The following is a 25714-nucleotide window of genomic DNA, read 5'->3' on the forward strand; positions in this document are numbered from 1 at the left end:
AGATGCTTCGTTAGACAAGAACGCTCGAAGCACTCACACGTACACGGCTCCTTCCATGTGTGCGCTACCTTCGCCACGTGCCTGAAAACAGGCAGCGTCTCGAAACTCGAAACTGAAACGACGTAGTTCGGCGAGGCCTACTGGCCTACCATAATAATCGGTCGGTTGAAAACATAAATAAATGTCATGGACATTTTTGCGCGTTTCACCACTTCCGTTCCAGACAAGTGTCAACAAAAATTCTTTCTCCAGCATCATTCTGAAGCCGATATGAATGTTTCTGCCTTTCATCGAGCTGCGATGAGTTTCCCATTTGGGTCTACTTTTATACTCCTTTTAAACAATTTTTAGTAATTTAACCGAAAATAATTTTTTAACGAAATTTTAAAGAAAATTCAGCCTATTTTCAAAGAAATTTCAGCAAATTTAAAAAAAATTTTTTAGACAAACTGTGAAAAAATTTCAGTTTAATTTTAGCGACCTTTCAGTACTTTTGCTTAAAAAATCACTTTCAACGAAATTTCAATAAAATTTTTCCACCAGGGAGCTTATACAATAATATTATGAAATAAACTTTGGTTTTTTGATGTAAAACATAAAAAGAAAATTCATCATCTTTCTTATAACATATTTTGAATTTCAACATTATTCAATTTGGCGATGATGTGCATTTCGTTGGTACTTAAACTACAAAATCACACTTCATTTGTGTGCGTTTTCAAAATAATAGCGTGATAGTTAGGGGAGACCGGGACTAAATGACTCCAGGGGTATGTTGCTCATGTGCTTTCTTTCAGTACTTATTTTGAAAAGAGCAGTGGATACAAAATCGTGAAATGGAAAGCTGAGATTTACTTGCACATTTCGGGCCGATTCTTGAAGCGACGCCTCCTATCCCCTCACTGCTGCTCGGCGTCGTGCACGTGACACTGTGCCTCAGGAGCGTCCCTGTATAAGAGAAATATGCTGGAAGCGTACCTTTCACCAAATCGTCATTGAAATTTATATGTAAGGCTGATTTAAGCGCTAACACATAGTTACAATGTACGCGCCTAACATGCGGAGTGATACAACCTAATAAATGGCGAAATAAAGGACACCACTTTGGCGGATCAAGTCCGAGGAGGCAGTGTGGTCTAGTGGCAAAGGTGCCACAAGACTCGTAACCGCGAAGACTCGGGTTCGAGTCCATCTGACCACGGTTGGAATATTTCATCTTTCATAAGAAAGACGTTAACCTGTTGGTTTTCTTCCAGGGGTACATGACTACATGTGTATAATAATACCACTTTTTTTTTAAGTATTTAGTATTAGTATGAATAAAATTGCATAAAATGTCGTCGATATGTCTGTAAGAGAGAGTTCCTTTTTTTACGATTCCTGTGGTCATTCTGGTAGGAAGCCATATTCACTTGTCTTATAATCTGTATACGGACCATAAATGGCAATTTAGTTTAATCTATTTGATTGTATATTATAACAGTCGTATAATTCTCGTATTATTGTTCACGTCGCCTGAAAAAGACGTTCAAAACTATTGTTAATCGGTTATTGCGGTAAATATTACCACATGCCTCAGTAGTCGAATTGGTACGACATCCTTCACGGAATGAAAGAGGTTCCAGGAGAGAGGTTCGATCCCTGGCTTAGCTAATATTTTCGTAATAATTTCTTTACAGTTACAATATTTAGATAGTTAAATCGAATCAATTTAATTACGCGAGGGAGGGAATTTTACACCAACAAGAACTGTGTTATAAGTCTGACAAATCTAGTCGGCGCGCAGTTTACTAATGTTGGAAAAAGATATGTGTAATACACAAAAAATATATGTATATATAATAATTAGACTATCAAAATCCAACTCGGACTGTAAATGACGATTTAGTTTAATCTATTTGACTGTAAAAACATTACAGTTCATCTATAACTAAACTTAAATTGTAAGCGATCTCTGTATGTTTAACGTAGATGGTTGAGCTCTCTATTTATCATACATACATAATCTTTTAAATATGACGGTTTGTTTACGATTCTATAAGCCCTAGTTTTTGAAGTAAAACTTCCCAAGGAGCGCCAGTGCGCGTATAACGTGCTTTTAATGTGCGTACAATTGCATTGGCTTCAAAACCACATTAATAGTGTGTTCAAAATACGTGCATTTAAATGCGTAATTAATGCAAATTGAACATTGGTTTGGTTTAAAACAACTTAACTTCCGAAGCGCGGATCTAACTCGCGGCTGGTCAGGGTTCGGAGTAGGCGCGGAGGAAGACACAAGACTCGGTTTAGAAAGAGTTAACAAGAACGGTTTATTACTACGGTGATACATTAAGTATTTACAGGTGCATTTCGCGGATTCCGAGACGGAACGAGACGGACAGAGTATTTCACGGTTTTCGGGACGGCACGCTATGTACAAGATTTCGCGGGCATACGGCGTATGGCTGGGCATGTTATCGCGTCATTATCGCGGGTATACGTGAGCGATAATTGGCGAGCGCACGGGTTCGCAGAATGCGGCGCGGTGATACGTCGACGGTCAGCGCGGGAGCACGGATTCGTGCAAGGCGGTATCGGGGATACGTGATCCAAGAAGCGGTACCGGGCGGCCAAGACTCTCGGCAAGCGTAGAGAGCAACTCTCTACCTTGGTTCGCGGCGGCAGGGCTTGACGGAGACGGTGTCGTGCGGCTGAGACCCTCAGCGAGTCTAGAGAGCAACTCTCTAGACTGCATCGCGACAATCGGGCGGAAAACTGGTCGGGATCGAATCGGCCGTCAGGATACGTCACTTGACGGAGCCAGAGAGCGTCTCTCTACCTCAAGTTGATTCGGTTCGGAATTCGGAATCCGAGAGCAGCGGATGATTGGTCGGATCGGATGGCTGTCTCTCGGCGGAATCTCTCTTCGTCAAAAAGACGCTGGTTTATATACCCCCGCGTCGCCGTCAGGTGGCGGCGGGGATAACGGCGACGGCGATCGCGAGCGCCGGGATTGTTCGGTACGGTCGAGTATTACGGCCCCGATGCGACGTCGCGATCACGTTCGGTGGCGCTCGGCCGGGTTCGGCACCGCACAGTGTTTCCGAGACTGGTGTTCGCCGGGAACAATGCGTTTTCGGGGCGCATTGTTACAAGTTTATAAATGACATGTTTTATAAAATATTTAAATGAGTAGTTTCTGACTCATTATATTGTAAAACTTTTTATTTAAGTTTTTAAATTTTATATAAATTAAATTTTAAATAAATGGTTCCACTAACTATCTTTGTTCTTATTATTTCTGCGTTTAAAGCATTAACATGTAAATACACATGTAGACCCTTACATCCTCTATAGGATAAGCAATAGGGCTGCGGCTATCCGGATAAAAATTATTCGAATATTCGGATAACGGATATAACAAATATTCGTTATCCGGATCATCCAATATCTGAATATTTAAATAATCTGTAACAAAATGTTCGAATATCTCGGATATCCGGATAGTGCAGATATCCGGATAATGCGAATATCCGAAAATAGCGTAGATATGCGGATAATCCGGATATTCGGATAATATATTGTTGAGGATAGAAACCGAAATTCCGTTAGCGAGAGAGGAATTGCTGGGCGCCGTATCTATGCCAACGGCCCTGACCGCAAGCATGAGACCTCGATCTCAGACACGGCCCTGCCACGGAACGTTGCCCAGTAATCCTTCGCTCCCTTTCAATTAGTGCGGACTCATGCGAGTCATGCGCACGCGTTTACACGCTTTCGTGTAATACGCAACGCGGTTCGATCACGGATCGATACGATTCGTTCCCCCTGTAACGCACCCGACTTCCCCGCCGAGCCTTCCTCAAGCCGGAACTTGACTGTATCCGCGAAGAATCAGAATCGTAGTAGGACTCGAGCCGAAAAGTCGACCCTTCGCCGCGACCAGCATCCTCGATTGATCGCCGCGCGAAACGGAGGTCATACGTTCCACCAGCCGTCTTCAACGGGGAAGTGGACGACCTCAGTGAGCGAAACCGTGATTCTCCTCACCGACTTTGTTAACCACGCGCTCGTCTCCGAACGTGGCTCGTCGCTCTCTGAGCCTCCCGCCGAGAGAAGCAGAAAGCTTCGTATTACGCGGTATTCCGCGCGGTGAGATCACGCATCTCATACTGCATATCTTTGAAGAAACTGTGTACTTGTGTTGTGATTAAATTACATTAACCCAAGAAAACGGCTGCAATCATTCGCGAGCACTCCTCGCCGCTTTCAAGAACACGCTTCGCGCCCTTGTCAGGGCGGACTCCGGCAAACCCTTCGTGTCCCAAGGCTTTCTTGGCCGAGCACGGAACATATATGAACACTGTTCTTTCGTGAACACGTAGATATTGCACAATGTCAGATTTGTTTGCAATCTGACTGATGAGCATTGTATTCTTCTTAAAGGGGTATTCGCATTCGAAGTGTCGAAAAATAGGCGTATTTCACCAATTTTTTGCGGGAGCCTAATATATTGGCTACTTACAAGGATTTTACATGGATTATTCTACCTCCAAGGAGCTACTTTTGATTTACCTACGTAATGAGAGGGCCATGATCCTTAATCTCCTGGAAATTAACAAAACTTTGCCTCGTGGGGACGCATATCTTGTCTATGTTTTATCATAGTTTCACCTCGTAAACTATTATTTCTGTATATCCCCGTAGGGTTCACAGTCTAGTATCTTACGGCGTTTTTGAAGGGACGTACCCAACCCTATCCCACTCATCCATTTCATTTAGACCAACGGTTTAACGTCTCTTCCGAAAGACGGAGCCCAGTTTTTTCGCACAAGATCCTATCTTGCACGGAGAACGCAGTTTCTTCGGAAAAAAAATTTTTCCATGTTACATGGCTCTAGTGGACTCGAACCTGGTTCCTCAGATTACGAGTCTGGCGCTTTACCACTAGACCACACTGCCGCCCCTTTATCATAGTTTCACACAGAGTCATTTAATGTTTTGCGAAAATGACAATTGATCACATGGCCGAACTGTTTCGCATATCAAGAGACACGGTAGTGTCTTGCGCCAAGTACGCGTTTCATACACGCAATGCGCTGACCTAAGCAGAACAGAGAGTCAAGATGTTGTCAAAATAACGACAAAATGATTTATTTATTTAGTCGACCATACATGCCTTTTTGGTCAAGTCACAGCAAGTATTAGAAAATGTACAGAAAAGAACAAGGTTCACTGTAAGAAAAACAAAGACTAGCATATATATAAAAGAGGAAAATAAAAATGATTTTCTGCCAAAATCTCATAAGCATTAGACAGAGAGTGTGTTGGCGATGGTTCTTTTTCATCAGGTATTTTGATATTTATTTCGCTCTTTAGATTTTGCACTGACTATAAGGGATTCAATTTCCGTTACATTTTTTAAATTCTAACTATTGACGTTGTTATTTGACCCCATGCTATATTTTGTTAGATCACTTGATAAGGACCCGAATTCTGGGTTGAAACGTTGTGAAGCTATTATGTATTGATTGCCAATTGTTGTCGAGATAAATATATTCTTTTTGGTTAAATATTATTGGCGGAACAAACACTTACTTTTTGGAAAATAAAAATCTGTTTTATTTATTTACTCTTTTAGACAATTCTATTTCAGTAGGTTTCCCAGATTCTAAAGTTATTTAGTTGAAAAACAAAAAGGTTCCTATTCTAACATAAAAAACCAAAAAAATTTCAGACAACAAAAATAATACAAGAAAATTAATGAAAAATGGATTAGTGTAACTCAACCAGACATCATAAATTAATTGATGAAAAACTGGACTATTTAGGATTACTTAGGTCAAATAAGATATCTATTTTGGTGCAGAAATATTAAATGAGATACATTCTCTGGTAACAGACAGCTTCGTTTCGCCGAGACAATATTTCCTGCAGTGGAAAACACCCTTTCCGCTGTAGCAGATGAGGCGGGAATGCACAAAAGCTGGCGGGTTATTTTATCCACTGCTGGGAAGCATAGTTCATGTCCCTTCCACCAAGCGCACGGATCAAGATTATGGTCAATCTGAGTCTTCGCAACGTATTTGGCAAACTCATCACCCTCATGATTTTCGTCCATTCCGAGGAGGAAATCCATGACCGTCAAGCCTTGATCTTGTTGCCATTAGGTGTGGCAACTAAATGTCCATGGTTTAAATTAGTGCGCCTTTGCACTTCTGTGTGTATAGATGACATTTTCAGATGGTTCCGCTGTCAACTTCTTATGTCGAGGATCGAGTAAAGTGGCCATTTGCATCGCTGTCACTTTATTGTTAACGTCAATATTTTCCATCTTGAATCGATCAGTGAGGTCTAAGGCCGCTCGAACTGTAAAAGTTCTTTCTAAATAACTGTCATCGTCCTTTACCAGTAAATGGCGAATGATTAAATTGTAGATAATGGGACGCACTATACTCAATGTGATGGACTTTTCCGCGCATAAGATTGTGGTTGCTTGTTGGAATGGTTTTAGCAATACTATAAGCTGCATAATTTTTACCCACTCTGCTTCGTATAGCTCTAACTTAGCAGCAATCGCCGACTTGAATGCGGACCGGTCACTTAAAGCTGCCGGAACGCAAAGTTTGAAGTCTATCTAACATAAAGAATGTAGAATCCCAGCGTGTCGGACATCTCTGCATCAGTTGCAATGTTGGCAATCCGAGACTTTTCAGCTTATCCTCTAGAGCGGTTGTTCTGCTATAAGAATGCCGGAATGCACTAACAATCTCTGCTCTTTTCTTTATCACAGACACACATTCTGGTGGTTCTAAGGCTGCATTGACAGACAATTGTATGGTGTGTGCTGCACATCGTACACTGAGAATACCGTCCGTATCGCCTAGTTCTTTAGCTGCCTTAACAATATTACTAGCATTGCCATGTACAAGTCCGGTAACTTTGTTAGTTAAATTCCATTCTTGCACAACCTCGCGAACTGTTTTCTGCAAATGTTCAGCAGTGTGACTCTCACAATCAGTCATTTCTCTCGTCATAAAATTGACGGTGTGTGGGATCCAGTTGTCATCAAGGTAGTGTGCTGATAATGTTATATAAATGTCATTTGCTTTAGACGTCCACGCATCTGTTGGAATGGCTACAGCGTCGACTTTATCTAATGTGGTGCCTGTTCCGCTGCCTCGTTGTACAAAGTGCGCATTCGGTTGTCAATCGTCCTTCTTGAAGGTACTTTGTAACCTGGAACACTGATAGCCATGAACTGAATAAAACCTTCATTCTCTACAATCGATGTTGGGAGCATGTCGATCGCAATCATTTTGCAAATAACCATGGTAATATCCTCTGCACGTTTATTTTTCGTTGAAATAATATTTTGAGATGTAGTGAAGCGCCTTTTCTTGCTATTAGGTTCTGACTGCTCACATTCTTGATCTAGGCCATTAGAACTCGAGTCAGAATCGCTCATGGTTTGTCTGGAAATCAGTAAAGTTTTGAAATTTTTATATTCTAAATTTAAATACACACATGTATCAAACACTTAATTAATGTATCAATAGCCTAATTAAGGATGTTCTGGAGGCACCGTCCGAACTAAAAGTATGCAGGAAATATTAAAAACACCGATATATTAATTCTCCAGGGATCCAAAGACAAAAAAATGTACATAAATCGGTACGGCAAATCTAATAGAATGTAAAAAAACGTAGATTTAATGATTGTAAATAACTATACTTTCTTTTTTTTTTTAAGAAAATTTCAAAAAAAATTTTTTGTAAATCGTTTCAAATTTTATTGCCATATTATTGTTTATTGATGATCTACTTGTGTGTAAAATATTATTATATTGGTCGCATTTTTTAATGTTTACACTTTTTCTCAGTAAAACTCGGATATTCAAAAATTAATAACTTTTTATCTAAATTGTGAATCGATCTGAAAGAGTGAGAACAAGATCGGCCCCATCTTTTTCGCATTCGATTTTGGTCATAAAGTAGGTACCAAATGAAAGGTCTCGTCAATCTGATTACAGATATGTCAGTCTCAGAGTGTACCTATTTACCGTTCCAGAGATATCGGGCTCCAAAAATGACCATCATCTGGTATCCATCCCACGGTCACAACAATCCATTTACAATTCCTGCTGAAAATCTGTCTAATATTGCTATCGATCTTAATAATTAGTTAATAAAGACGTGATTTGTTGCTTATTTCCCGCATAATTTTCAATTGACGACAAAAGGCGCGAGCTAGAGGGGGGGGGGGAGCGCTCGCCCGGCGAAACCAGTAACGCAGAGACCAGAAAAGCTATCGGTCTCCTCGAAAGGACAATAAAGATTATTCTCTCTGACCCGAGTCGTATATCCTACCCCGAGATTGACATTACCGAGAACGTTCATAACAGGCACCATCTATTGGTTTTGGAATTTTTGGAGCCCGATAGTAGCATAATAGTGAGCGAGCTAGGCCTGGTGCTCCGAGGGGGGAGCGGGGCGGGGGGGGGACTCGAGGGCGAGGGGGGCAGGGGGAGGGGTTTGTCAGGGCGGCCGGCGCGTTGGGGCACGTTCTATAAACATTTATCATATCGATGTTCGGCCGATAGTATTTATAAACATTTATAAACATTTATAAACATTGAATAAATATTTATAAACATTTATAAACTCGAGGGTGAGGGGGGGCAGGGGAAGGAGTTTGTCAGGGCGGCCAGCGAGCGTGTCGGGACACGTTTTATAAACATTTATAAACATTTATAAACATTTATAAACTCAAGGGCAAGGGGGGGACAGGGGGAGGGGGTTTGTCAGGGCGGCCAGCGAGCGTGTCGGGACACGTTTTCTCGTTGTTGACGAATTAACCGTCGCGGTGCTTTCATCATGTCTTCTTCCAGGAAGAGACGGTGTCGTTGACGATTTAACCGTCGCGGATTTTTCTTTATGTATATTTCTAGGAAGAGACGGTGTCGATGACGATTTTCAAAATTGTCAAATTCTACAATACCTCCCTGAATTTCGCTCTTTTCAATGTCTTTAGCGTCTTGCAGGGGAAGGCGCGGAGACATCACAAAAAAATTTAGTATAATCACAAACAAAAACAATCACAAACGCAACAAAGGCGACTAACTGCGTCACTAATCCTTAAAAAAATATATATACTGACGAAACACGTTTAAGCACGCTCACGGCCACGACGAGACTAAAAATTCAACGACGGCTATAGTGGAGGCGGGTAAAAAGTCGCCAGAGAGAAGAGATATAATAACAGTTTATACAACGACGATAAGGGCGAGCGCCGACGTTCGCCGGAGCATCGGCACTCGCTCCTCAATGGAAATGCGTGTGAAGAAATTAAGTTGTTTAAAATACAATGCAAACAAGCAGTGAGAAAGTAACTAAGGTGAACGAGCAACAGGGATTTAGTTATCTCAGTATATTTACAAAAGCTCCTCCTGATGAGCAAAGACACAATAAAAGAATAACATAAATATCAATTCACATATACGATAAGAACATAAAATAATAGCGCAATTGAAATATAAGCAGAATAATAATGATGCTTCCATTCTGTGCGAGTGCGCGGATGCGCGATTTATGGCGCGAGGAAGACGACCACGAGGAAAGCGGTTCACACAAGTCAAATACGTATAAGTCCAATAAAATAAGTATATTACAATAAAGTCTCAATATATACAATGGGTACAGTGTTCCTTTACTTTTAGAAAAGCAAGAAACCGTAAACGCGCGCACAGATGTTAGTACGGCATGCAGCGGTGGTGAAAGCGTGTTCACGAAGCACGATAGCGAAGAGCGAACTCAAAGCGGTGGACACAACGGTGTTAACTAGCGTAGTTAAGCGGTTTAGCGAGCGGAGATTCTGTGCGATTGACTTTCGACAAAGAGCCCGGTGCGCGACGAAGCAAGCTCTTTTATACGGGAGCTTCTTCTCGCAATAACCAATTGTTTCGAAGCGTTGGCGGTGACCTCCGATTTTCCCTTGTGATTGGCGGCAAAGGACTATGACACGCATTGAGTCGCACCTGATTGGCAATAGGCTGCCTACGTCACCGCATCGCGTCGACGCGAGACGAAACATTGCTATCCGGCCGTTAGCAATGTTGTTGTTTGTCACACCGGTGACTGTTTATAGCGTGGGTTTCTCCATCGCGCAAGGACATGAAAACAGCGTTCTGGAAACGTTTTGAGTTATCGATTGCGAAATGCCTTTAGAGAAACCCACGTTATAATGCAAAGTATTCAGAACTTACATATTAGGATTAGGATTTTATTGAAACGATGAACTTATAATACAGAGAAGGCACGCGCATTGTGCCCTTTCATTTGACGAGACCGATGCACGCTACGATGCACTCGTGATCTCAAATACATTCAGTAAATCTTAGAAAATTAAACATAATTAAAGAATATTGGCAGTAAATATGACAAGTAATAATTTCTGTACGACATTGTGAGTGTCGTGATCGCAAATCGCAAAAAACGCTAATATGTCGCTATCAAAATATTATCAAAAAGAATACTGAACGTTGTGACTTCATAATTATCCCGCAAATGTAATGAAGCACGTGTAATTGTTTACGTAAAAACGCACGGAAACTTAAAGCTACTCAGTTGAATAATAAGCAACGCAATGCTGAGAATAATAAATCGTATGAATTTTAAATCTAACGCAATATAATAATGTAAGGCTTTTAATGCCTAGTCAGAAAGTCTTTATTCCTTTTACGGAAATGTAATGTGATATGCTTCACGAACTGAACAATGAGGTATCGAATTTCAAAGTAATTGTGATTCACCGCAATTAATACTGAATATTATATAACTGAATTATTCAGAGACGCGCATCGAGTAAAACACAGTGAGGATTAGAAAGATAATATTCGACGCGTGTATGTGGTAGTAAGCCGATCCTCGGCCAATTAATCTTGCGATCGTGAATATAACAGCGACTGTCTTAAAGCAGCGTTATCAGACGAGTATCGGAAGGGCTTGTACAAGCCTGCAGTTGCGTGGTTCACGCTTATCCGAAAGTTCGGAAGAAAATATGAAAAGTACTTAACGTGGTTGCAGGCAGCTCTATCGTTGCATGTGACGATAGTTAAGGATGTAATCCTGGTATTGGTCCACGTATACTCTTCCTTCGCAATAAGTGCGCATGTAATGCGTCTCTCTTTATCTCGTGGCGGCAGGAATACTGTCTCTCTGTGCTACGCACGACTTTCACACGCACGCAGCATTCAATCTGATCGCGAGCTTTAGAACCGTACCTCACGCGGTAGCGCGGGCATGAGGCAGAATGCCTCGTAAAGAATGCGTAATGCCACCGATTGTTTAGCTTCTTATTCACAACTCGCGATAATATACTCAATATCCGACTGATCTCGTTTGAACGCACTTTATCGTGCCTACTCAATTAACTCAACGTATCTATGCAATCACACGAGTGAATAACGAAATCGAGTAACGGTCGAAACGTGCTTTCGGTACCGCGGACCTTGAGCGAATGGCCCTGAACGCGGCTCGTCACGCATCGTTGCGTCTCAAGCGCGGACCGGTAACAACCAAAAAACGATCGGCAGCGCGCCTTTTGCTTCCGGCGCGCCGCGGTCGCCGCGTTGCTGTCGATGTCACTAGCGAGTCGATATTTCGAGAACGCGCTAAATTCGAACATAAGTCATGATTTATATTTAAAAAATACATTTTTATTCTTCTTTTTTTACATATTTTTGTTTTTACATACTACGGAAGCGCACTAAAAAATAAAGCTGCGAGCTCACAATCGACGAGCTGATGTTTATCGAAGGCATCGCTATCGCGTATTACATTCAATACTTGCGTAGGATCCGTTACAGTGGACGCGATTTTAAAGAATTGCGTGAACTTGACATCGACCGTCTCGACAATTCTACTCAATCGATGGAACATCGCGTCGATGCACAGATCAAGATCGAGCATACGGTGTAACGTCGATTCGGCCATCGTTAAGCGTACGCTTAAAGACTCGAGACGTACGAGTTTGACACCGTTAATCGTACAAATTCTCAATGTTAGCGGTCCAACGCTTTTAAAATCACACGTATCTTTACAGCATCGAAGGAAATTCTGAATGTTCCGTCGTTGTTCGTAGAATCCTTTCCACGTTTCGAGGGACAGTATCAATTCCGTTCCTCGATGATCTCCTACGGCGATCTCCACGTAGCTCGGTGGACCCACGTTAATGCCAACTTCAAGGAATTTGTATCCCGTAGCCGTCAACGCGTATCGTCTGCTGAGTATACGAACCGCGCGACGCTCCAACGAAATGCTGTAAAAATAACGAAATTAGTAATAAAAAATAATACAATTTATAATTTGCAAAATATAAAAAATATAAAGCTTTATAATTTAAGAAGAAACGAAAACTTACATGTTACACTTGTTCTCGCACGATAGAGTTTTATCATCGTGAATGGGTACGTAATAATTCATGAGTCTGCCACCGCTGCTGCTGCTTCCTTCAGCGGAGCTGAACATTTTTTTCTCTCGGTTATGGAGAAGCGGACCGTTGATACAAGCGGTCGATGCAAGACTGATCGTCGTTGTAAAATTAATCGAATATACGTGATAACTCCATAAACTATGATGAAAGGGGGAGGGATTAATGGTTCTGTTACGCGCAATCAGAGCTCTGAAATTTAGGAGAGGGAACTAAGGTAGGGATGTTTTTTTTCTGTATTATGACGTATATTCCTCCTCCCCTCTCCGCATGACATCATCCGCGAAACATGTTCAGACATGTTCGTCTAAACCTGATACCCTCCTCGAAGCTCTCGAGTTAAAATTCGTCACGTATACCTACTTATTCTTTAATTTTTTACACTATCGACTAATGGGGAAAGAAATTAAACATTGTAAAATTTATATATATATATAATTTATTTTTTAAAAAGATGACAATTTTCTCTGGCGTTTCGACCACCAGTTAAATATTTTTAATACATTTTGCAACGCGCAATTCTTAACGTGTTTTCCACATCGCATAGTATCGGTAACATCTAGATTATTTAAAGATTCGATATCTTCGTAATCTGCATCCAAAGTCTCAATGTTTAGGTTTTTTCTGGAATCCCTTGACGTACACGAGAGTCGGCATCTCGTCGTCGTCGTTGTCCTCTTCCTCACCGAGCACGGTCGACGTAATTAAACGCTTCACCTTGCTGTACGGCACGTTTCCGTCTTCCCATCGTAATCCATGGTGATTGCGAATCAACCAGGAAGCGCACGATTTGTCGGGTTTTGTGAGGAGATTCCACGGCATGGGGCATGTAAAGATGTAATGCGCCAGAACGGTTCCGTTTCTCAGCACCGCCGCCTTCTTCACGACAAATTTCATCCCGACGACGAAACCTTGCAGGTCCACGAACGTTGGTGCGGACATGAAGAGATTTCTCTCTCTTCGATGCGCGAATCGAGAGGAATGACGCGCGTTTCGCGACACTCTGATTTATATCCTGCTCCCCTTTCCCTTCTCATAAATTTTTTATCGAGAGTGAAAGAGAGAGAGAAAATTTTCGTCGACGTTGCCGCCAACACTCAGACTATTTTGCGCACTACGTTGGTCAATGGATTGTACTCGATCACGCCATCGTGAATGATGAGACAGTACGCGGAGGTATTCGGCGGTACGTTCTCCATGCAATCGAATTCTATTCTAACGTCCACGGTGGCGTTTTTGACAGATTCGTTTTGTCGAGAGCAATCGATGATCACAAACGGGCCGTTACGTAGAAAAGTCGAAACGGTGAGGCTCGGCTCGAAATATTCGTGTCTGTAATAGCCCTTACAGAAACGCGCGTACATATTGTACAGAATCGCCCATCTGTGTTTACCAAAGTCGAAATTCAAATCGTCGTACGGATAGACTTCCGAGTTTAGATAGAGTTTCACGTTGAACAATTTGCAGTCGTCGAATCGGCTTGTGTCCGCGGACATGACGTTCTTCCGGCCCGTCTGCAGAGCAAAGACGACGTATCGCGGTTTCTCGAACTGAGTCGCGGCCTTAATGGCCCACGAGTGCTTGGTCGTGTTCTGCAACAGGGGATACTCGTACAGATCCCAAGAACGGAAACCTATACTCAGATATTGTCCTTTTTCCAAGGCGCGCAGCATCGACAGCTTGTTGATCTCGCTCAATACCACGTGGGGCATTCGCCATTGTATCTTGAGTATTTTGACGATAGGCTCCAACGCGAGGCTTCCCACCAGGGAATTGTTGTCGTTGCGCGATCGTATCAATATTAATTCGTGACGAGCGTTGATCACCACGCGTTTGTAATCCTCGCAAAATCCTAGTAACGTGTTGAGCGGTACGCAGAAATTGAAGTATCCATTCTCGTTATTCTGTGGCTCCCAGCCGGCGTTTCTCAGAATCACGCTTCTATCGGACGATACCCTTACGTAGTTCTTGAGCGTGCTGGTTATTCCTACGTTTCTGCTGCGATCAATCTCCACACCGTCGAGCTCGTATCGAATCTCATCGAACATGAACGCGACGCAATTATTCCCCAATACCACGTTATCGGCTGCTCTGGTCGCCGTCAACGTTCCTTCGACGTAGAGAAAACTTTTGCACGGCAACGTATACAGATCCTGCTGTTGTATGGGTATTCGTATCTCGTCGCTATGCTCGAACGTTGTGTTGGCGTACGGGTTGTACGTATGTGTCTCGATCTTGACGATGCGATCGTCAAAGACCGGCTCGCTTCCGATGTTAAGAATTTCAGTCATCGTTCACAGTCAGCTTTCAGATGTTTCGTACCGCAAATCCCAGTGATCGTAAAAATTTAACGTTCGATGCGTTGAGCTTCTTTCTCGTCTCTGTTTTAATGCTACCGAATGTCGATTTGATGATATCGTCGATCGTCGCAGCCGTAAAGATATTCTTATCTCTCGCATGCTCCGAGTCGTTCAACACGATCATGTCATACGTCGCGCGTTATCGCTGTCGCCGTCGTACGCAATCTGACGGTGATCTTTTCTTCTCAAAAATCGAGCAATCGTCCGTATTGATCCGTGACGCGTATCGTTAGATCAGTAACGCTCCGCGCGATGATCGGCAGGTAAATGATCTGCGCCGGTGATTCCGATATCTTATATCCTGGTGGTACGCTCGGTGAAAATTCGTGTATCGTATGAACGCGTTTGCCGTTGCTGTACGCACCCGCGGTCACGTTACACTCCACGCGGATAATGTTTACGTTGATAATATTAATCGATATATCCGATTCGTGCCACTGCCACGGCTGCAATATACGGTTCGACGAGAATCCCAGCAGCGATCCAACGTTGTTCGGTTTGTTAAAGTTCACTCTGTAAGCGCAGTTGATCTCGCTCTTCATCGTATTGTAATTTGCGCGGAGCACTATCGGGTATTCCGCAGCCTCGTCTTCGTAGCCGTTCGCGCTTACCACGCGTCGCGGGCGTTTCCGTAAAATTTCGCGTTTCAAAAACTCATGTATGGCTCGTATCTCGTACGATCCCTCGGAATCGTAATTTTCGTGTCATCCTCGCCGAAATAAAATTTATTATTCGAAGAATTCACGTTCGAAATTGTGTGATAAGTCTCGAAACACGCTAGACCGAGTTCGTAGTCACCGTCGCTCAGATCCACGGCGAGAAAATAGTGCGCCGCGAGGATGCTGCTCTTCCCGGTCAGCGTGAACGTTATAGACATTTCGGCGGAAACTGTTAACGAATACTGAGTCACCACGGTGGATCGTTAGGCTATAAATTAGCGTCGATCGTCCGGAGAAACCGCAGGCACAATTGTCCACAGATGCTTTGATCGTATCGCTGATAAGACGTGTGATTGTACTCAATCTTCGTCACGTTCGGTCCGAAATATCGCATCAATTCTTTCGGTGGCCGAAGATTGCCGAAACTGTCGAAATATATCACTCGATCTTCCCTCTTTGCGTACGCCACCCAGTGAGTACCCGGTCCCTCAGCATTATCCAAATTCACGATACCGCTCTCGTTTCGACGTACACCACCGATCGGTAACGAATCACGCATGAAAACACCTCTGAAGAATGGTACGCGCATGCGCCTTGCCAGTCGATTCAATTGTACGTTAGTCGTAATACCCGCGGGCATATTTAACGACTTTTCGACGTTTTTTTTTTATTTTCGACGCTACTCCTCGGCCGCGTTTGCACGAGCCGGCATACAGTCCTTTCCCATGTTTGTACGGAGCGAGATAAATTCCGCAACCTTCCATGGCGCGATTGTGACGTTGCATCTTTTCCAGCTGACGCCGCGCGGCTTTGCTAGCGTTCACCGCCGATGTAATTCCGGCCGTTCCGCCAGCCAGAGAACCGAGAACTCCCAACAGCAGTAGAATCGGCAATACGCCACCTCGTTTCGCCGTCGGAAGTATCCGTTTTTTCGTCAGCTTTTTCCTCGTTTTCGTTTTCTTTGTTTTCAAGCCCATTCCGAGCTTCCGCTTGGCATTCATAGTCGCCCAGACGGCTGTAGCGGCCGCTCTCTCTCCGAGAGCCGAATCTCTCGCGATGACGCGTCCTAGCGCTCTCTCGGCGAGTATCTTGTCCGCCGCGTGTCTGTAGGCGAGATCGCGGCTACGCGAATAGGCTATGTCGTGCTCGCGACACGCCGCGTCCAATGGATTTACACCCGGATCACCTCTCACCAATCGTTCTTGTAGACGAGTTTCCGGACCGCAAAATTGATAGCCGGGAATATGCAATTCGATCGGAAGTGCGCTTATCACATGATTTAAGGTGATGCTGGAGCCGTCTGTATTACCGGCATTTTTTGTCGGAACGTAGCGTCGTATTAATTTGACAGAATTAAAAATCCTTTTCCAGAATTGCAGTACATACATTAATGATTCAGGGGAACTCCGATTTTATATAGAAAACGAGAAAAAATTACGGAAGTACAGATTTCTTTATCTACTTTTATCCCAATATGGCGTCTCGAGTTGCGGCGAGCTGTCAGCTCGTCACAAGATGTATTTCATATAAGAGATATACCATTGGTACGAACGCGAAAACAAGTTCCCCTGAATTGTACAACAATAAAAACATCGATAAACCCCCCAAATCAAGATTTGGAAGCGTAATATAAAAGTATAATTTCGATGTGTATCGTGCGTATGTGTGCGTGCAATGTAGCGTGCTATCTTTGTCTATATCTTTGTCTATACAAGGACAGATATAGTCGGTGAGCACTTCTTTATCGACGCTGATCGAGTTTGCCTGCGGCTCCAGCATCCCCTTAACAGGCCTCTACCAATTTTTTTCGTTGACATTCGACGCAATTCTTTATCAATGGCGCGGGACCGTCGACGTGCGTTCGCTGCCACGGTTGATTGTAATGTTCGTAACAGCGACGATATGTCTGAACCTCCAAATCCGTCTTTATATGTTCCGGAAGCTTGTCCCACACGTAGTGGACGTGATCGCCGCACATTTGCAACAGAACGGCTTTCGGCACAAATTGCAGCTGTTCGGCGCTCAATCGCGAATATCCGAAGATCTCGACAGTAGAACGAACATTTTTGCTACTGAGCGATTCGCGGTTCCGCTCGCCTATAAATAGACGTTCGAGTTAGTCAGAGAGTCGACATTGTGGAAAAAAATGAGATTCGTGCGACAACCGTTGGCGATTCGCGTGACCAATTGCGACGACAGATTACGGTCGATGGGGGGCAAAACGGAGAAACGCAGGCACGGTACGATGTTACCTACTACTATACGCGCGATCATTTGCGGCCCCTCTAATTGCGGTAAAACCAACGTCTTGATAAGCTTGTTGGAAAGTCCGCACGGCGTACGTTTCGAAAACGTGTACGTGTACTCGAAATCGTTGCAACAGCCGAAATATCGATATTTGGAGAATTTGTTGACATCGATCGACGAAATCGGCTACTTTACGTTCTCAAATAACAGTGACGTCATTCCACCGAGCGACGCGCGTTCAAACTCGATCTTCGTCTTCGATGACGTGGCGTGCGATAAGCAAGACGCCGCGCGCCGTGAGAGAGTATTTTTCAATGGGCGGGCACTCGAGCGTCGACTGCTTTTATCTCTGTCGGACGTACTCGAGAATACCTAAGCATCTGATACGCGACAACGCGAATCTGCTGATCCTGTTCAAACAGGATGGTACCAATTTGAAACACGTGTACAACGATCACGTAAATACCGACATGCCGTACGATGAATTTTGCTCGTTGTGCCACAATTGTTGGCAACAAAAGTACGGATTCGCGGTGATAGACAAGGACAGCGCGCTTTCGAATGGCCAATACAGAAAAGGATTTAATGTGTTCGCGATACCGCAAAACCGGTCAGTCGCCGTCGATACGTCGTCGAAGGTGAAACGTTAGCGTTATAGAGATAGACACTCTGCTTTGTTTTCCCGCGATGGCTGCGATCGACGGGGGCGAGAATATTCGCGAACGCGAGAAGATCGTGAAAAAAATTGCGAAAACGAGTGATTCGATTCGCAAAAAACTTCGCGCTTTGAAGACCGGTAAGATCGAGAAGGACATTGAGTTGGACACGCAGTTTAGACCTCTCATCGGGCCGCTGAAAAAGATCGTCGACAACTCGAGCTTGATCGCGGTGAAAAAAGAGGAACCGACGCTATCCGTTCAACAGCGCGGGGTGGAGGAGGAGGAGGAGGAGGCTGCTACACCGAAGAAAAAGAGGAAACGATTAGACTCCTGGTTGGATCTCTCATCATCGACACCGCGTAAATCTAATCAATCGAAACGATCGATAGTACTACCGATAACCTCTACACCGCGAACTACAAGTCCCGAATTACTCGAAAACGTGGATGTTTTCGAAACCACGAACGACTCGATCGGGACGGCCGTTCAAAAGCAGTTGCAAACGTCGGAGGGTCGAGAATTGTTTATAGAAACGTTGGAAAGTCACTTGGGTCCACCGAGCCGATTGTACAAGGCAGACGTTTTGGGCGCCGGTGCAGAGACAGACACCGTGTACGGCGTTTATCTCGACAAGAATGAATTGATGCTCGGTAATAAACGTTTTGACGTGGACAAAGCGAATTACATTTATATCGACGGCGTACGATATGCCGGCACACCCGGTATTTACGAGTTGATCTTCAAGAAAATACCCGATGACAAGCTCTACACGGAGGACGATAAGCAAAAGTACAGGAGCATACTGTTGGCGACGAGTGCTCATAAATACAAGCACGATCCTCGCGAGCGAGTACTGGGCAACAGGGGATACAAGTATCAATATGTAATCTCACCATTGATATCGACCGAATCCAAGAAGAAAAAATCCGGAAAGGGATTATTCGCGCCTCGCGCGATGACGCTAACCGACAATAAGATCGACTACGTGCACTGGGACTGACCCCAACGAGCTGGTAGATCGTCTGCGATTGCTCGACGCTTCGCGTCAAGCTGGGAACAATGCCCACGACAACGAGATCATGTCGATCATCGAGGGAACTTCGCGAAGCCGGGCTTATTATAAATTAAACGGTGCGACAGCGATCCGTACAGTTAAGTGATGACGACGAACAGCAACGAAACGACAACGAAACATGAGACCGTTAAAATCCGATGTGCGTAAAAATATCGAAAAGCGTCGGTTGGTGGACGAATTGCACGCACCGGCGAGAAGAAATTTTTCTCGAAGACACGTCATAGTGTTAGGGTACGATGACCTGTGGCAAGCTGATATCGTTGAGATGCGCTCGTACTCGCGTTTCAACGGAGGCTACCACTACATACTCACCGTCATTGATGTGCCGAGCAAGCACGCGAGGGCCGTGCCGCTCAAGGGTAAAGGCGGCGGCGAGACAGCTGACGCTATCGCTGAGATAATTCGAAATAGTGGGAGGTGCCCTAGTAACCTACAAACCGATATGGGGAAAGAATTTTACAACACCGACGTGCAACGTCTCGTGAGAAAACACCGCATCAATCATTATTCCACGTATTCGGTGATGAAGGCATCGGTCGTCGAGCGATTCAATCGCACGTTAAAGAACGACATGTGGAAGATGTTTACGCTCAACGGAAATTACAAGTGGGTCGACGCCTTGCCGCGACTCGTGTCGAATTACAACGCGCGCAAGCATCGAACCATCGGCATGCGGCCCGTCGACGTTACCCCCGCGATCGCCGAAAGACTCTTGGCTACCGTATACAGCGCGATAAAGATCGCGGGTCCGGCAAAGTTCAAAGCGGGCGACTCGGTGCGCGTTAGCAAATACAAGACAATTTTCGAGAAGGGTTACACACCGAATTGGACTACCAAGGTGTTTAAGATCGTTAAAGTGCAGCGTACCAATCCCGTGACCTATCTACTCGAGGACTATCGCGGAAAATCCGTCGCTGGAGCGTTCTACGAACACGAGTTGCATCGCGCGACTTATCCGGACGTGTTTCTCGTGGAGAAAGTACTGCGCAGGAGGGGTGACAAAGTTTACGTTAAATGGCTGGGATTCGATGGATCGCACAACTCATGGATACACAAGGACAATGTTATTTAATACGTGCAAACTGTATTTTATTCTTAACATAAAAAAAATATGCAATATGTAATACATGTAAAGTGTTTGAATTATGAAATACACATAAAGTACATAAAAATATGAAATATACACATGTGCAATATCTTTATTAATATTCTTTCCAATACTGTAATATAATACTCACAATACGTTACGTTGTACTACATACATTCATACATTCATACATTCATACATTCATACGTTATACGACAGACATACGTTATACTACTACTACATTATATATTACGTTACATACATATATTACTACATACATATACTATTACATACGTTATACTATTACATTTTATACATACGTTACGAAGGTATTCGATAATGTCCCCACGGTAACGTATCGGTCGAATCGGGTATAATGTATCGCTTGTCGTCGTACGGACTCAGAGCGATTTTTGTTTCGGACACGGTGTACACCTCGTGTAGTTCGGACCTTATGCAAGCCTGCTGTCGCGTCATTTCAATTTTGTCTCGCAGACACCTCGTGTAATCGTCGAACGTTATCGACCTGGCTACGACGTTGCTCTTAACACCTTTAGCTTTTTTACAGTCTTTTTTACCGTCCACTCGCAACGCATACATCTTCGCCCTGAGTCCGACAAATTCGGTCATGATCGCGCCGTTATTCTCGTCCTTCATCAAGCCCGGCACTTTCTTGTTCTCGAGCGTTATACCGTACGCGTTGTCGATCGCGTAATCGCTCGTGTCGAATCTAACGATATCGCGTTTCACATTCTCGTACACATCCTCGCACTCTACGTGATATATCAGACTGTCCGTATCAGTGTACATAATTCTACACATGTCGCCATACAGGGGAGACATGTACTCGTGATGAAATTCGTACAAACAGACTTTCGATACGTCGAGAATGCACATGCCGACGTAAATAGGTTTGTCAAATTTAACTTCAAGTTTTCGCAGTTTAACGGCTATCAGATTTTCCGAAAAAATGCTCCTGCTGTGAAAATTTGGTTTCGAGATCAGTGCCTCCGCGCGGTATCTACCGTTCCACTTTGTTAATAATTCTACATCAACGTGATTTCGAACGTTCTCCATAGTTTTCTCGAAAACCGCGTTATTCATTAATTTATATAAATTTTTCTCGAAATTGTTCTTGGCCGGTGTTCTAAATTTCGTATTGAGTTTGATGTAATCGCGGAGCCACGTAGATTGGACGAATTGCAATACGCGATGAATTTTTGTGACGCGAAAACCGTGGCGCGTGCATTGCTGTAGGTTGCGGTAGTGTATGACGTAACGCTTCTTATCGTACAGCGTGGCGAGAAGTTTTTCCTGCCGTTTGCCGGGCGGTTTATCGCGCGTCGGACAGAACGGTAAGTCAGCGTGCGCGTCGTGTATATTCTTCGGATACTCTAGATCGACTTCGAGAATGTAACCCGTGGGCGAATTCAAAGTGATCGCGCTAAACTCGAAATTCGAGGCGTCTTCGACCCATCGAAAATCTGCATAGGGCAATGGTTGACACATCGCCCAGCCGTACAAGTTGTTTACATCGAAATACATCAAGTACGACGATGGTTTCGATGGATCGTAAGATTGCATGTATCTGTTATTAGCCTGCGCGTATCTGTCGGAACATTGACTCAAACCGCCGCGTATACCGCGTTTGATGAACATGACCATGTCAATGTCGGTGAGCAGTTCGAAATTGATACGCGTATGCTTCAACATAGCGTCCCACGTAAAACTCGGTAGAGTGTAATAATACGCCGGATCGAGTCCATAACTCGCGATACAACTGTCGCGAAAATTTTCAAAAACGTTGGCCAATAACAAGACATCGGTCTTTAGATACAGATCGCTGTATTCGCCCAAAGTTCGAACGGAGAACCGCTGCCAGACGTTGACAGCGTGCGCGTAATCGCTCTCGGATACGGTGTCACCTGTCAACGAACTGTAAAACGAGTCGCGCGGTGGTAAACACGATTCCTCCAACTTTTCGACGCAGTCAATGTACTCGTACGGAAAGACACCTTTTCGCGTCAGCAAATCAAAATTTTCTGCGGATAATTCACAAAATTCGCGTTGTAATATTTGCAGTTTATCCTTGCTGAGATAAGATGCCAATTTGTCGAGACTAGCGGTGAGAAACTTGTATGAATCGATCAATCGCAATTTGACGCATGTTTTCTTATCTTTATCTTCGGTGCTTTTAACGTTTTTCGTAAACGAAATGTATTTTTCCTTTGTGATTGGAAGTAAGTCTACACGTCCTTCGTATGCTGTTGCTATTTCCGTGATAATGAAATGCGCGTCGTAGCCCGATAAATTATGAAATACTACTGGAATGCAATGCGAATCTTTATAATTTAAATTACAGTTGGAATGTGCGGGACCTCGATAATTGCCGGTCAAGTGACAATGATCGCGTACTCGCACGTCATCTGGCTCGAACGGTTTTTCGTACACGTGACAGTGCGTCGCGCTCTGAAATACCACGCGACGCAATCCTTATCGCGACGAAGTCGATACGCGGATAACGAGTCGTCGTACGAGCACCGCACGTAGTATCCTATACTAAATACCCGATGATGTTGAGACCTGAACGTGGACGTTGTTGGATCCGCATCCGTCTTCTCGAGGGTACATTCCAGGTCGGCGTATACGACATATGGAAGTCGTTCCTTCCTGCTGTGATTCTTGAAACTCAGCCACTTGTCGTCCTTGCTCGGTAGTCGGATGGCACACTTGTTTATCTCTCGGCAGTCGACGGTGTGGGCTTCCAATTTCTCGCTCGTGTAGAAATAGTGCAAACATCTGCAAAAAAACAAATATTGTAAATTATTAAATAAAAAAATAAAATATTTTATAATTTTATTAAAAGGAGTATAAGTACTCACCGATCGCAAAAGTATTTCCGACCATTGTGCCTGCTCAATTGCGAGCTAACGAGATGCGATAGATTTTTTATCCACGCGAAATGTCCCACGTTGTCGTCTCGCGGGTCCTGCACGTACAGCAGATTTACGTGCTTTTCTTTCTTCCGGTCGGTGAGCCGTATCGGGAGAACGGTTGGCATCTTCTCTCCCTCGATGATATACACATTGATGGATATATCGTTGAGTCGTTCGAACTCTTTAATTTGACTCAAAGTCATTGGAAACTCAATGTCTCGTAAATTTAATACTGTTGTGTAATGAGGGTACGAGGATTCCCGATATGTATGGTCCTTGACAGGATACAGCGCGGCGACCACAGACCACGCGAAGCATGTATTGTCCATAGATTGCACGTTGATCACCGCTCTTTTCGATTTAATTTCTTGCGGTAATTTGATGTAACATCCCGCGCGCATAGGATTGTACTTGTTCACGTTTACTGTCAAATTGAGTATACGCGACAACGCCCACCCGCTGTCGCGTTCCTGAAACTCTTTGAGGGACGATAAAGTAGGCTCGATAACGTGTCGCTTGTACCACTCGCGCAAATCGGACCGATCGGACGAACGAATGAGTTCGCAGTTTCTCGTGTTGACACTTTTGTTCGCACGTTTGTCACCCGTCACAAACTCGTCGTTGAACACAGTGTTTATCTTTACACTTGCGTGTCTTTGCATGACGTGCCGCACATCGAGCACGATGACTTCAGCATCTTCGAGAAATTTTTGCGGTTCGATGTGATTGATATTTATCACCGCACCGGTCAATACGCGGCTTTCGAACGCGGTATCGATCTCTCGCCAAACGAGTCTTTCCCCGTTGTTTGTCACTACTAGTGCTCGCCGCGTACTTACCACCGATATGTACGAACCGTCTCTGTAATAGAGTCTTCGCACCTTCGAGTCGCGCGATTTTTGCCACTAAAGATTGTCTCTTTCCCGGATTGTCTGTTTCGCGGATTGAGAGCCGCGGACGCTTGGAACGACAGTCTTCTTCGAGCTGCTCAATAAACTCCTCGCATCGCTGTGCCCATGCTGAATATTCGCTCAAAGTAGCGATTTGGTTGGATCCTTCCAACAGGTCGCGTTCTGTTTTATCGGGATGTTCCATGTTTTTATACTGTCTTTTTCACACTATTTTTTATATCACGTCACATTCTTCGATGGAGCACTTGCACGTGACTCGATCACACGCTGAACAATATCGTTTGCAACGTTGAATGTCATAGTGCATAAACATAAAATGATTAGGACTGAAGTAGGGGGCATTAAAGTGATTAAGTTCCTAATTAATAATATTATCACAATCACGTTCATAAGTTCTTTGAAGCATCAATAGATGATTAGAATTATTGATACGGCCAGGGTACATATACATACGTACCGAATTGTTCATCACCACCAATTCAACGTACTTCTCAATACCTGTATGAATCTTAATGTATGTTGCTTCACAATCGTCGAGCTTTTGATAAATTTTACTCGCCCAATAGCGATAGTCAACAATAGGTTTAATATAATACGGCACAACGTCAGCACGGCAAGCTGCACGTGATTCTTCCTCGCTAACGCACTCGTCCCGCAGCCGTCGATACACTTTTCGTTTCACGTTAGATCTCCAGTCATAAGGAGAATTGGTATCGATAACGATTCTTTGTCTAGCGATGCGTTGACCGGTTCCGCGTATACCTAGTTCGCGATCGCGAAGAAACTGTACCGGTGATATTCGTCGCACATCCCTCAATTTTACTCCTTGATCTTCTTTACGCAAACCATCGGTGACATCTATTGTAATATCTTCCATTGTTAAAACATCCACAGATTTTGGAGACTCTGCAGAGTTCTCTTCAATTATCCACACCATGTTACGCACGTTATATATATATATATATAATGTCCCACCCGCGATACTGTTTTTTTCACTTCGTGCAAATCGGGCACATATTGCACGGCAATATTTGGTATAATGGAGTACTACAATTTTTGCAAAATTGACCATTTATTACATCGTACGGCTCGGTTACATGCTTTCGAATAGCATATATGTGCTCAGATTCAGTGTCTGCATAAGCAATAATACACGAAGCACACACGATATATGAACCGTCAATATAATAGAAATAAATGGCGCAACACTTCGTACGTCCATTTAGCGCTAAAATTTCCGGACGCGACACTACTTTATTGATAACTTCTCTACGGTTATCGCCTTCATCGCTGTTATAAGTGCTGTCCG

General features: G+C 43.9%; 2 protein-coding genes across 2 annotated transcripts in view; one reads left to right on the forward strand and one right to left on the reverse strand.

Annotated features, from left to right (window-relative positions):
* Oseg5 (intraflagellar transport protein Oseg5) overlaps nt 1-25714 on the forward strand; it is a 94020-nt gene that overhangs the window by 15289 nt on the left and 53017 nt on the right. The window lies entirely within an intron of this gene.
* LOC139781288 (uncharacterized) lies at nt 11715-12509 on the reverse strand. The gene is made up of 2 exons (XM_071720137.1): nt 12403-12509; nt 11715-12300 (listed from the first exon to the last, which is right to left on the reverse strand). Exons 1-2 carry the CDS (start codon nt 12507-12509, stop codon nt 11736-11738), a joined length of 672 nt encoding a protein of 223 aa, XP_071576238.1. The 3' UTR covers nt 11715-11735.

The sequence above is a fragment of the Temnothorax nylanderi genome, unplaced genomic scaffold (assembly GCF_030848795.1).
Source record: "Temnothorax nylanderi isolate EJ_2023f unplaced genomic scaffold, tnyl_v1.0 TNYL_tig0326_pilon, whole genome shotgun sequence".
Classification (NCBI taxonomy): domain Eukaryota; kingdom Metazoa; phylum Arthropoda; class Insecta; order Hymenoptera; family Formicidae; genus Temnothorax; species Temnothorax nylanderi.